Genomic DNA, 11,830 nt, shown 5'->3' with positions numbered 1-11,830 from the left:
AGTTTGCTATTCTGCATTAGCTTCCAAAATAATCCTCCATCTTCAGCTCCATAAATAAATGAAAACCAAGCCACACAGTTGGAAATCAAGTTTTGTTTTTATATGAACAGAAGTAGACCATCTAGAAATATTTCAGTTTATTTAAATTGTTAAGTAGAATATGAAACCGAATTTGTAGCTAGTACCAGAGAATGGACTTAACTGTTTGGTATTTAATGAGAACAGCTTCTACACAGGATCCCAAGAGACTTACAGAAAAAGGGGCAAAGCCCTAATATTAAGCAAATAAAACTCATGTTTCAAACAGGTTATACAAAAATTGATTTATACTCCATTTCCCTTTTTTTGATATTTAGAAAGTGCAGATTTAACAAAAGGTAGCCATATCCTTTCTATGTACAATGCCGATTATAATTATGCAAACAACAAAACTGTCAGTCTGTTACCCAAAAATCCCAGTGTTTAGATCTCAAACCTTAAGTCACTGACTGAATTGAATAAAGATTAAAGGTTAAAAATAAAAAAGCTACTGCCACATTCCAGATAAAGGAAAGCAACAAACACATTAAAATTCATCTAACAACAGGCTTAACCTAAAACTTTTCAAGAAGCTTAACATCATTTCATTATTATTTTTAGTGGAAATTAGGGATTATTTGGCAATGCTGCTTTTACTCGTAGTAAACAATGATAAAAGTCAAGTGAGGGAAAAACCAAACAACAACCACCAGTGAAGCATATAAAACTGTTTTTAGGGCACTATCTGAAAAATTCATGGATGATCATAGCAGATACATCCCTATGTTTATGTGAGCCAAGAAGGCATTAAAATGCTGTCCACGACACAGAAAAGACGTTTTCAATGGAAGCTGCTGTCCTAAACTCAGCCTCTGGCAGAAATGAATCATGCTATTCACAATTATTTCAACAAAGGTATCATCTTAGGATGCTAGCAGCGTAGCAAACTTAACTTCCCCTATCCTAATGATAAGCACTGAAGCAAAACTAAAAAAATGAAGTGGAAAACAAAAAGGACAGGGTTAGAGATAGCTAGAGATCTTATCTTTACATGAAAAGCCTTCTGTTGTCCTTTTTTCCAAATCCATGGTAATACAAGTTTTCCAAAGGGATGTGAAGAGAGGACTTAAAATTAATAAAATACTAATGTATTTCTAAATCTTAAGGTAAAGATAACTTAACACTGAAAAAGTGTTCTTCGAAGGCCAAATCTCAATATATTTGGCAAACACATTAATAAATTTGACTCCTCCTTCCCACCTTTTTTTAAACAACCTTTATTGGGCTACCAAACTGCTAGAGGAGTTGCCAAAATGGAGACTAGTCAAATTTAGGTTAAGAGATTTATTCTAGGAAAGTGAATAGGCTATACACCTAATTAGAAAGACAAACCACAACACCCTCCAAACACTAGTGCATGCAATTAACTCTTCCATTTTATAAACTCAGTGGTTAAGACCGGAAGGGAACAAAGAGGGAAGGAGAAGGGGAACATGAAGTAAAACAGCAAATGAGGGAGTCTGGGACAGAAGTTTTAGGGGCGAGACAAAATGAGGGGAAGACACAATTAACTGACATTTGGATAGTAGGCAGTTAGAATTTCCTTTCAGTTTACTTAGCAAGTTCAATCAGTGCTTTATGTTCAAAACTTGACAAACCTACTAGTTTGCACCTTTCATCTTTAAATAATTCATACCATGGGGTGGTAGGGAGGGAGAAGCAAATAAAGCAGCATGCTGGAAGACAAGACACAAGGAAAAAGTGGCCGAGGAGAAGAACTGGTGGCAGGAATAGTTTTAAGTATCAAGGCCACTTGAAATGAGAGTCAGCAAACCAAAGCTATCATTTCTGCATTTACCCTTTGTCCTCAATTAACTACTTTGAAAATTATAGCCAAGCAAACCACAAACATTTTAATGGTTTAGGTTTGGATGATATGTCTCCTGCACATGCTTCCACCGAAACAAACAAAAAAAACAAAACAAAAAAGAGGAAAAAACCAAAAAAGTTCCTTTCCACATAAGGCACAGGACAAAATTAACCCCATTTACATATTCAAGGCGAAAATGAGTGCTTTCCTGGCTTTTGTTTGTTTCTTTTGCTATTACATGTCTATAGATTAAAGGGACTCAAGCACATTATCCATGACAGAAAATTCCACTGTTGTACAAAATAAAATTGTTAATTCTAACTTTTATTCTTATACAATTTGCAGAATAGAGTTGAAATGATTGCTATAAGTTTTAATGTTGATAAGAAGAACTGGACTATAATACAACTGAAATGCAGTGGTGAGCTGAGCAAGTACATTTAAAAATGAAGTCACAGACATGATTTTTCTACATATTTTTTGTTTGAAGAAAATTATAAAGTCAGCAAGCAGTCACAGATGAAAGAACAAACAAAATAGGTGGACTGGATAGTTAAGATGAAGAACAAAAATATCTGTTTAGAGTTAAAAATGGACAGAGTGGTTTATTTTGCAGCAAGAAGAGAAAACAGGGTGGTGGATGGCAACGGATGGAACAGGAGACCGACCGCTCAGCAACATTTGCTCTTCCAGCCTGTCACGCCTCCTCCACTGCTGATATCTACATTTTCACTGTTGGGCTCTTTTACAGGGGTCTGGAACAAATACCAAGGAAAGGAACCCATGAAAAAACATTGCCATGGATAAGTCAAGATTCAACAGAAATAGTCTCATAAATGTTAATTTATGTAACAAAATGAACCAGTCACATGAGATAGGTTTTCTCCCCCGTGCGAAGTAAAGACTTGGAAGCTTTGTTTATAATCTTCATTTTGCCTGCTCTCTCCAAGCTATACAATGTCTGGAGGCCTCCCAGCACCTCTTTATAAAGCCTCTGAAATCTTCTCTGCCCTAACACTTTTGCATAGAGGTTTATCTCCTAGCCCTGACCCCTGATACTTAGTATTTAAAAAGCATTATCAAGCCTATGAATAAAACCAATGCTGGGTCATGTCTAACTTCAGAAAAGTGAAACAGTCCTTTTCTCTTTAGTTATTTGCTTTTTGAGACGGAAGCTTGTGTTACAGTACAATTTTTCTTTTATCAACTCAGGAGAAAGTACAAAAAGTTGCTAGTCAGAAATCATTACTGTATTTCACATCTAATGGTAAGCAAGTTTATGTTTGATGTTTCAACTCATATTACTACATGGAAAAGTGTCCGGATGTGTATGAAAAAAAAAAATGCTACCACATATTTGGGGCTGCCTACATGGGGGAAGACGCTAGACTGAGATCCTTATTTATTGGTGCATCCATACTTTTTAACCTTTAATATAATAACAAGGAAGATCTACCTCACTGGGACACAGGTTATATAATGACTATACAACAGTATTTTTCAAAAATGCCAAGATTGGTGAGAAGATCAAAGGACTGAGTATGGACAGAAAGAAGTCAAAACGATGAAGACCCTAAAAAAATCCAGAACAGAACACAGAGACAAGCATATTTCATTAAGTTTTGTGTTAAGTTCTATAAAATAAAGATCACATCACACATTATATCCTAACTTGATTTTTATTACTCAATATATTACAGGTATCAGACTTAATATGCATGATGTTGATAGACTTGGAAGGGCACAACTTTTGTTTTGTAGTTACTTTGAATAGCAGCAACTGACGACTATTTTATCCAATTTGAACATTCAATCATAGTCAACAGATAACATTTCACTCTAAAAAATTAAGTTGCCTGATTTCTCAGCTCTTTCACTAGATTTATATTTAATATAACACATCTATTTGGGTATATGTGTGTGTGTATAAATATAGAAATCTTTGGGTTTTTTGAAAAAAAAAAAAAAAAAAACTAATACATGAAGTCTAAAAACAGAAAGGTTACCAGAAGCAATTAAATTTCCTCCTATATAATATTTGCTTTTCCTTCAGAATTTGTGTCAGATTTTCTATTTTTACTTGCATATAAATATACCACAGACTGAATAGAGAATTCAGGAATCAGAACCAAATCTGTAATACTTGGTCATTTGAGGGGAAATATGGAAATCAGATTTCCCAATTTTGCTACAAGTTACTTGTACTGGCAAGTTTTGGAATTCACAAATGAAACCCAGAAACTAACCTTGAGGTAAAATGAATTACCTGAGATCACGTTTTCAGCTTTTCTTTTTTACATCCCAGGTTTAAATGATTGGCTAAACGGAATTTGGGGATGGATTTACTCTGTTTAGTCAGTATATAATACATAGATGCCCTTTACTGTCACGTCTGAGAATAACTACACAGAAGAATAGTGATTCTATAACAATAACTACATTAACAGATTCACCTCTTATCTGAAATCTAAAAAATTTATCTATGGGAATGCAAAGGATGTGTAAGATAAATGAATCCAAAAGTAAACAGAAGAACCACACACAACACAATGGACCAAAAAGCTAAGGGGAGGTGGGGGGAGTAGGAAATTGGGGACTAGAGGGTTAGTGTGGGAGTTTGGAATAATAATTATTACCACTGACTAGATCCTACAGATTTTTAGATGGCTTTCTGTTCCCCCAGTTCCTTACTTCACTTTGGGGGATTAGATATTGGTGATGGGTAAACGTTTCAAAACAATACCACCCAAACCCAATTTCTATATGTAAACCCAGTGTTTTAGAAAAGACTAAACGTTTAACTATGACATTGGACACCTTAGCAAGAAGTGAAAATAGGAACTTACCTTTCGAAGGATATCTTCAGCTAATGTGAGAAAGGCCTTTTCGATGTTTATATTTGCTTTTGCACTAGTCTCAAAAAATCTAATACCGTGCTCCCTTGCAATCTAAAATAGAAGCAAAATTTCATCATAAAATTATCATGTATAGGTTGCCAACTGATGGCTTAAGCATCTTAGAGGAAAGAGTCCTATTATTCTAAAGGCAGCAGTGTCAACTAGTTATATAAAACGAAAGTCACTTCAATGGTCATGATTCAAACAGTTAAGCTCTTTCAAAAACAAACAAAAGTGATAAAAGAATCCTCTCTTCATTCTAAGAGTTTACTTCAGATATTCTAAAAGAGATACAGTTGACCCCTGAACAACACAGGTCCACTTAAATGTGACTTTTTTTCTTTAAATACATACGTGGCCCTTTGTATCCCTGGGTTTTGTATTCATGGACCTGGAGGGCCAACCGTATGCATTGTTCTGTGCCACTTTACATAAGGGACTTGAGCACCTGCAGATTTTGGTGTCCATGGGTGGGTGGTGGGGTGTGTGTGGGGGGGGTTGGGGGGGGTCCTGAAACCAACCCCCGGCAGATGCTGAGGGACGACGGGCAAACTTAAAGAGAATTTCAAAGTGACTTAAGCAATATCTAATTATTGCTTGTCACTGGCTACTGATTGTCAGACTATGGAATCATATTAATTGATTCTTTAAAGTTTTAAATTTAAAAAATTGAGAATCACTGATTTATATTTTCCCCTTTGTAGTTTAAATAAGGCTAAAAATACTACTGCCACAAATTTACTTCTCCTATACCTGTTGGATATGCATTGAAAAAATTCACTCAAATGATAGCTACCGTTTCCAAAAGCATTTAAAAATAATGTGAATAGCTCAGCGCACTCCATTACCATCACTGTAAAAACAATCAACTGCAATACATCTTCACAAAGAAAGGGCAACACATTAGTTTCATTCAGAGCTTTGTACCTGTTCTCCTTTTCCTCTAGGTACAACTCTTTTATCGTCCATATCACACTTGTTTCCTAGTAACATTCTTTCCACATCTTCATTGGCATGCTAAGATGGAATAAAAATTTTATTAATACACTACATGAATGATGGCTTAATATTCCCTAAAATTACCTTTTCTCAATTTATGGTGTCATTTCAATAGTCTGAAAGTTTTAAAGCAATCACCCTGAAACCATGCCCTGCTAAAAGTTTACACAAATTCTTAAATTACCTAGAAAAAGAAACACAATTCCAAATTAGATGTTATTTTCGCACGATATAAGGCTGTCTAGTTTCTACATATGTTCTCACCAAAAGAGGATACAAGTAAAAGATCTGAAGCTGGAGTCTCTTATGCGTAATCTAAATTTAAGCTGGATCATGATTTTAGATAATGTGCATTACCCTGCAGAAGCGCTAATTAAAAATTCTACAGAGCTCTTAAAGTCTCAAAAAGCTACACTGGTAGGGCACAAGGAGTGCCTATGCAGAAAAATCAGTTAAGCACAAATGTTTGCGCCATAAAAATCCTAATGACATTTTTTGCAGAATTGAAAAATCCGTTCCTAAAATTCATGTGGAATCTCAAGGGACCCTGAATAGTCAAAACGATCTTGAAAAAGAACAAAGTTGGAAGATTTATACTTATTTCCTGATTTCAAAACTTACAAAACTCCAGTAATCAAAGCAGTGTGCTACTGGCATAAAGACAGACATACAGATGAACGGAATAGAGCCCAGAAATAAATCCTCGCATACAGTCAAGATTTTCAACAAGAGTGCCAAGACCATTCAATGGGGGAAAGGATAGTTAGTCTTCTCAGCAAATGGTGTTAGGAATACCAGATAGCAACAAACAAAAAAATAAAAATGGACCCCTACCATACACCATATAAAAAAATGAACTCAAAATGAATCAGATCTAAACCTAAGACCTAAAACTGTAAAACTCTTAGAAGAAAACATGAAAAAAGTTTAGGACATTGGATTTGTCAACGATTTCTTCAATATAACACCCAAAGCGTAAGCAACAACAACAACAAAATTACGCTTCATTAAAATTAAAAACTTTTGTCAGTCAATGGGTTCCAGGAGAACCCCATGGAATGAGAAAAATATTTGCAAATCATGTATCTTTAGCTGAATGCACCCTTCCCTGAATATCCCTACAGCCAAGGTAGTTATGTATTCTAGATACCAAAAGTAATTTATGAGATTTGATTTGTCTTAAATTTGAATCCATTTCACTCTTTCCACCAGGCCTGACCTTATTTGGATATCTATTCATCGCTTCAGGTCTCAGCTAAAATGTCATTTCCCATTTCAAGACTGTTTGGCTATTCGTGGACCCTTGCATTTCCATATGACTTTTACGATTGGCTTGTCAGTTTCCATCAAAAGGGTGGGCAGCAGCTGGGAGTTTGACTGGGATTATACTGAATCCGTAGATCACTTTGGATAGTGCTACCATCTTAACAATATGAGGTCTTCCAATTGGTGCATGTAGGGTATCTTTCCAATTATTTAGATATTTAGTACAAGTCTTGCACTTCTTTGGTTAAATTTTTCATCTTTTTTTGTTGCTATTGTAAATGAAATTATGCATATAATTTCATTTTTATATTATACATTGCTAGTGTATAGAAACACAACTGATTTTTGTATATTGATCTTGTTCACTGCAACCTTACCGAAAACTTGTCTGCTGGTTCTAAGAAGTTGTTTTTTGGTGTATGCGTGTGGATTCCTTAGAATTTTCTATATACAAGATCACATCAACAAATAGTTTTACTTTGCAATCTGGGTGACACGCCCCTCCCCACACACTTTTTTTCTTTGCCTAACTGCCCTGACTAGAACCTTCCAGTACAATGCTGAACAGTAGTGGCCAGAGCAGGCAGCCTTATCATGTTCTTGATTGTAGGGACAGTACGATGTTGGCTGTTGGATTTTCACAGATGCCCTTTATTAGGCTAAGGGAGTTCTCTTCTACTTCTAGTTTGCTGAGTGTTTGTATCGTGAACGTGTGTTGGATTTTGTCAAGTGTTTTTCTCTGTGTCTGTTGACATGATCATATGTTTTTTGTCTTTTATTAATATGGTATATTACATTGTTTCATATGTTGAATGACCTTTGCATTCCCAGGTAAATTCCTCTTTATTATGATATATAATCTTTTAAATGTTGCTGGACCAATTCAGCTTCATTTACTGTAAATTTTATTTTTTACAACAATGCTACACAAAGCCAATCTCTTATGTCAGAAACACAGATTTCCTTTTTTAAGGGCTGGGTTTTACATATCTTAGTACTCATGCTGGGAAACTTAAAGCCACGTAGCCTACCAAGTTAAGTGTATAAAACTATGATATAATAAATTAAATATAATTTAAATATTTTTATTCAAATATTTGACTAAATTATATTTAAATATTTTAAATAAGTATTTAAATATTTAAATAAACAATTTAAATGCAATTTTAAAACTATGATGTAATAAATTAAATACATAAATTAAACATATTGTCCCCATTCTGGGACAGTGCTCTTAATTTCCTTAGTGATAGGAGTGTCTTATATTATTCCTAACAGTTTATGTTAATAAAGGACTCTGGCAGAGTCCTTAAGAGCTTCAAAATACAGGATAGTCACCAGAGGAACTGAACGTGATTAGAGGATTGGAACTTTCAGCCTCCCCCGCCCCCCGTTCGCCCCACACACACAGCCCCCTCTCATGAGGTGAAGGAGGCTGGAGATTAAGTTCAACCACTAGAGGCCAATGTTTTAATTAACCATGCCTATGTAATGAAACCTCAATTAAAACTGAAACAATGAAGTTAGGGGATCTTCCAGATTGGTGAACATAGCAAGGTGCTGAGAGTGTCGTATATCCACAGATGGAAGCTCTGCTTTCCCCAACCTCCATACCTTACCTATGCAACCCTTCCATTTAGCTACTCCTGAGCCGTATCCTTTATAATAAACTGTAATTGTAAGTGTAGTGCTTTCCTGAGTTCTGTAAGTCATTCTAGCAAACAATTAAACCTGAAGTGGGTCATGGGAACCCAATAAATTTGTAGCCAAGTCAAACAGAAGTGTGAGTAGTCTGGGGGACCCAAAACTGCATTTGAAGAAAGGGTAGTATTGTGAAATGGTGTCCTTAAACCGGTGGAGTCTGACACTAAGGCTGGGTAGTTAGCATCAGAATAGGATTAAATTACAGGACATCCTGTTGATGTCACAGAATCAGAAAACTGGTTGTTGGAGCAACACTGCACAGTCTATATAAACTGCTTTTATTACACACGCTACTTGGCCAAAATATAAAATAAAGGCTAAGGAAATCCAAAATGGAGCCATTTTTGGTTTCAAACTCTGTGTCTTGCTAACTGATTAAATACTAACAGACTTCTTCTTGAACATTTATTATAGTATTGGAAAAGTTATTAATGAGCCCCTAGGATTACTACCATTGAAGACATTATTATGTTGGGTCTAATACTGGCTTAAGCCTTCGTCTTTGTGTACTCAGTCAAAACTTGCTTTCAAGAATTAGTCTTAATGAAATTCCAAGTTTAGAAGGCAGCAATAAGACATGAAAAATAATTCTAACAAGAAGCTACCTATGCTATAACACAAACAGGCATGCTTTTACATACAACTTAACCTTATAAAAATTGATTATCTTCGCATGCAATGATAAGGCACTTATTTTCTTGGTTAGGTTTTTACCATATCAGTACTCTGTAGCTTTCAAAATGTCTAGAAGCGATATGACATTTCTGTAACTTCAAATAAGTTTTAAAATTACTATTGAAAATGTAATCCATTCATTCAATAAAAACTAACCAAGAAAGAATTCATTTAAAGAGGTGTGTAAACCACTGGCAGCTTCTATCTTATAAGATGGCTGTACAGAGTTTTTGGGTAGTTTACTAATTGCCTGGGATGAGGACCTACATAAACCTATCCAAAAATTTTAGGAAAAGATAGGCAAAAAATCACATTAAATTTTAAAAAGTAGAAATGCTCAACAATGACTTCAATAATAATGATAGTACCTAATAATAATAATTATTATTATATCCTTAAAAGATCAATTAAAATACTTATTCTTCTCAACCAAAGCACAAATGTGTGTTTATGAAGGGTTTATGCAATTTCTACATCTTACCTCATCTATGTTTCTAAGCCATTTGCTGATGTTTTCAAAACTTTTACCATTGGTGATGTCATATACTAGCATGATACCCATTGCTCCTCTGTAGTAGGAGGTTGTGATGGTGTGAAATCGCTCCTGGCCTGCCGTATCCCTGAAATAAACAGCAATAATTCTATTGAGCATTTTGATATTGCTATATTCAACATAAAAAGCAAAACAGAATAGTTTGGTAAGATAGAGATTAAAATCCACTATATGCCACGATGCAAAACAGAAACACCACTCATTTAATTCTTAAATGGTAAACCATTATGGTTATTCATAAACATGTGTGTATATATAAAACTTTTTAGTCAAAGGGAACTAATGACCTCCTTATACTAGATGAAAATCTGGAAGGGAAAACAGTAGAAAGTGACACATAAAGCTCTTAACAGTTATTTAAAAATGAACACCAGAAAGCGTGTTAAAACCTCTTGGAATTCCATTATTTTAGTAATCCAATTCCATAATGCAATACAGGAACATGTGCAATTTTTGAACATTAAAGGGCTACACCATAGTATAGCCACATTTACCTTCAGAATCATTTATAAAAAGTTGGTAAAGATAATCTCATTTATAAATAACAAGACACAAATACGTAAATAGTATTTTTCAATGCCTTCAAGCAAATGATTTAAGACATATATTTTGTTCCTGTAATTTTCCTCTCGTTTGCATCACCAATATCTTCCTTCTATGGATCATTCTCATCAACGTATATATGACATGTTTTAGTATCCCCTATCCTTACTCCCAACCCCACATTTTTCTCACAATGCATTTCTGTTCTCCTTCCCAGCAAACTTACTTTTTAATTTTTATTTCAAAATAATTATAGCCTCACAGGAAGTTACAAAAACAGTACAAAGAAGTCCTGTGTATCATTTACCCAGCTTTTCCCAATAGTAACATCTTACATCACAGTACAAAAGCAAAACCAGAAAACTAACACTGGTACAATCTATAGACTTTAGATTTCATTTTTCACACATACTCTTCTGTGCATAAAGTTAAGATCTCTGCAATGTTATCGCATGTATAGATCTGTGTAATCACCATCACAAGACAGAAAACTGATGCATAACGCACCCCCCACCTTATAGTCCCTACACCCTGGCCAATAATGTTTTCCATTTCTATAATTTTCTTATTTCTGGAATGTTATATAAATGGAATCATGTAGTATGAAACCTTTTGAAATGGACAGTTTCTCCAACTCTGTAACTAGTTTTTTCATTCTCTTGACAGGGTCTTTTGTAAAAGAGAAAAAGCTTTTTTAATTTTGTTGAAATCCAACTGACAGATATTTTTTTTTTAATCTTTTATATTGTGGTTTTAGTGTCACGTGTTAAGAATTCTTCACCTAGTCTTAGTTCTCAAAGATTTTCTTCCTGTGTTTTCTTCTAAAAGTCTTATGGTTTTACATTTTATATTTACTTTGATATATTTCGAGTTAATTTTAGTACAAGGTGTGAATTTTAAGTAGAGGTTTTATGTTTTTGCTTACGGATGTCCACTTACTCTAGCACCATTTGTTAAAAATATTAAGAAAATGTCCTTTCTTCACTGAACTGCTCTTGCACCTTTGGCAAAGATGAGTAAACTGCTGTTCAAGTTATTTTTATTTTTATTCTGTTCCAATGACCTTTGTCTTTGACCCTACCCAGTACCACACCATAGCTAAGACCTAAAACTAAACAGACTGATACCCCCATTTATTTTTCTGAATGCTTTTAGCTATTCTAGCTTTTCCATATAAATTTTAGGACAACGTTGTCTACAACTACAAAAAAAGCTTCCCAACAAACTTCTTTAACGAGTTATCTCTACTTCATTTCTCCCCAAATTCATTCCTTAATCAATTCTAATCTGATAGCTATTACCGAA

The 11,830-nt window shown here is 34.6% G+C and overlaps 1 protein-coding gene across 1 annotated transcript in view; it reads right to left on the bottom strand.

Annotated features, from left to right (window-relative positions):
• Positions 1–78: 78 nt before the first annotated feature.
• RAB10 (RAB10, member RAS oncogene family) overlaps positions 79–11,830 on the bottom strand; it is a 69,203-nt gene continuing 57,451 nt past the window's right edge. The window contains exons 3-6 of the mRNA XM_019712713.2: positions 9,911–10,049; positions 5,713–5,802; positions 4,735–4,836; positions 79–2,643 (exon numbers count right to left, since the gene is read on the bottom strand). Of these exons, the coding sequence (XP_019568272.1) occupies positions 2,560–2,643; positions 4,735–4,836; positions 5,713–5,802; positions 9,911–10,049 (415 nt within the window). The 3' untranslated portion in view covers positions 79–2,559. The remainder of the gene's footprint in view (positions 2,644–4,734; positions 4,837–5,712; positions 5,803–9,910; positions 10,050–11,830) is intronic.

This window comes from Rhinolophus sinicus, linkage group LG05 (genome assembly GCF_036562045.2).
Source record: "Rhinolophus sinicus isolate RSC01 linkage group LG05, ASM3656204v1, whole genome shotgun sequence".
NCBI lineage: Eukaryota > Metazoa > Chordata > Mammalia > Chiroptera > Rhinolophidae > Rhinolophus > Rhinolophus sinicus.
This window is presented reverse-complemented; position numbering and strand designations above follow the sequence as displayed.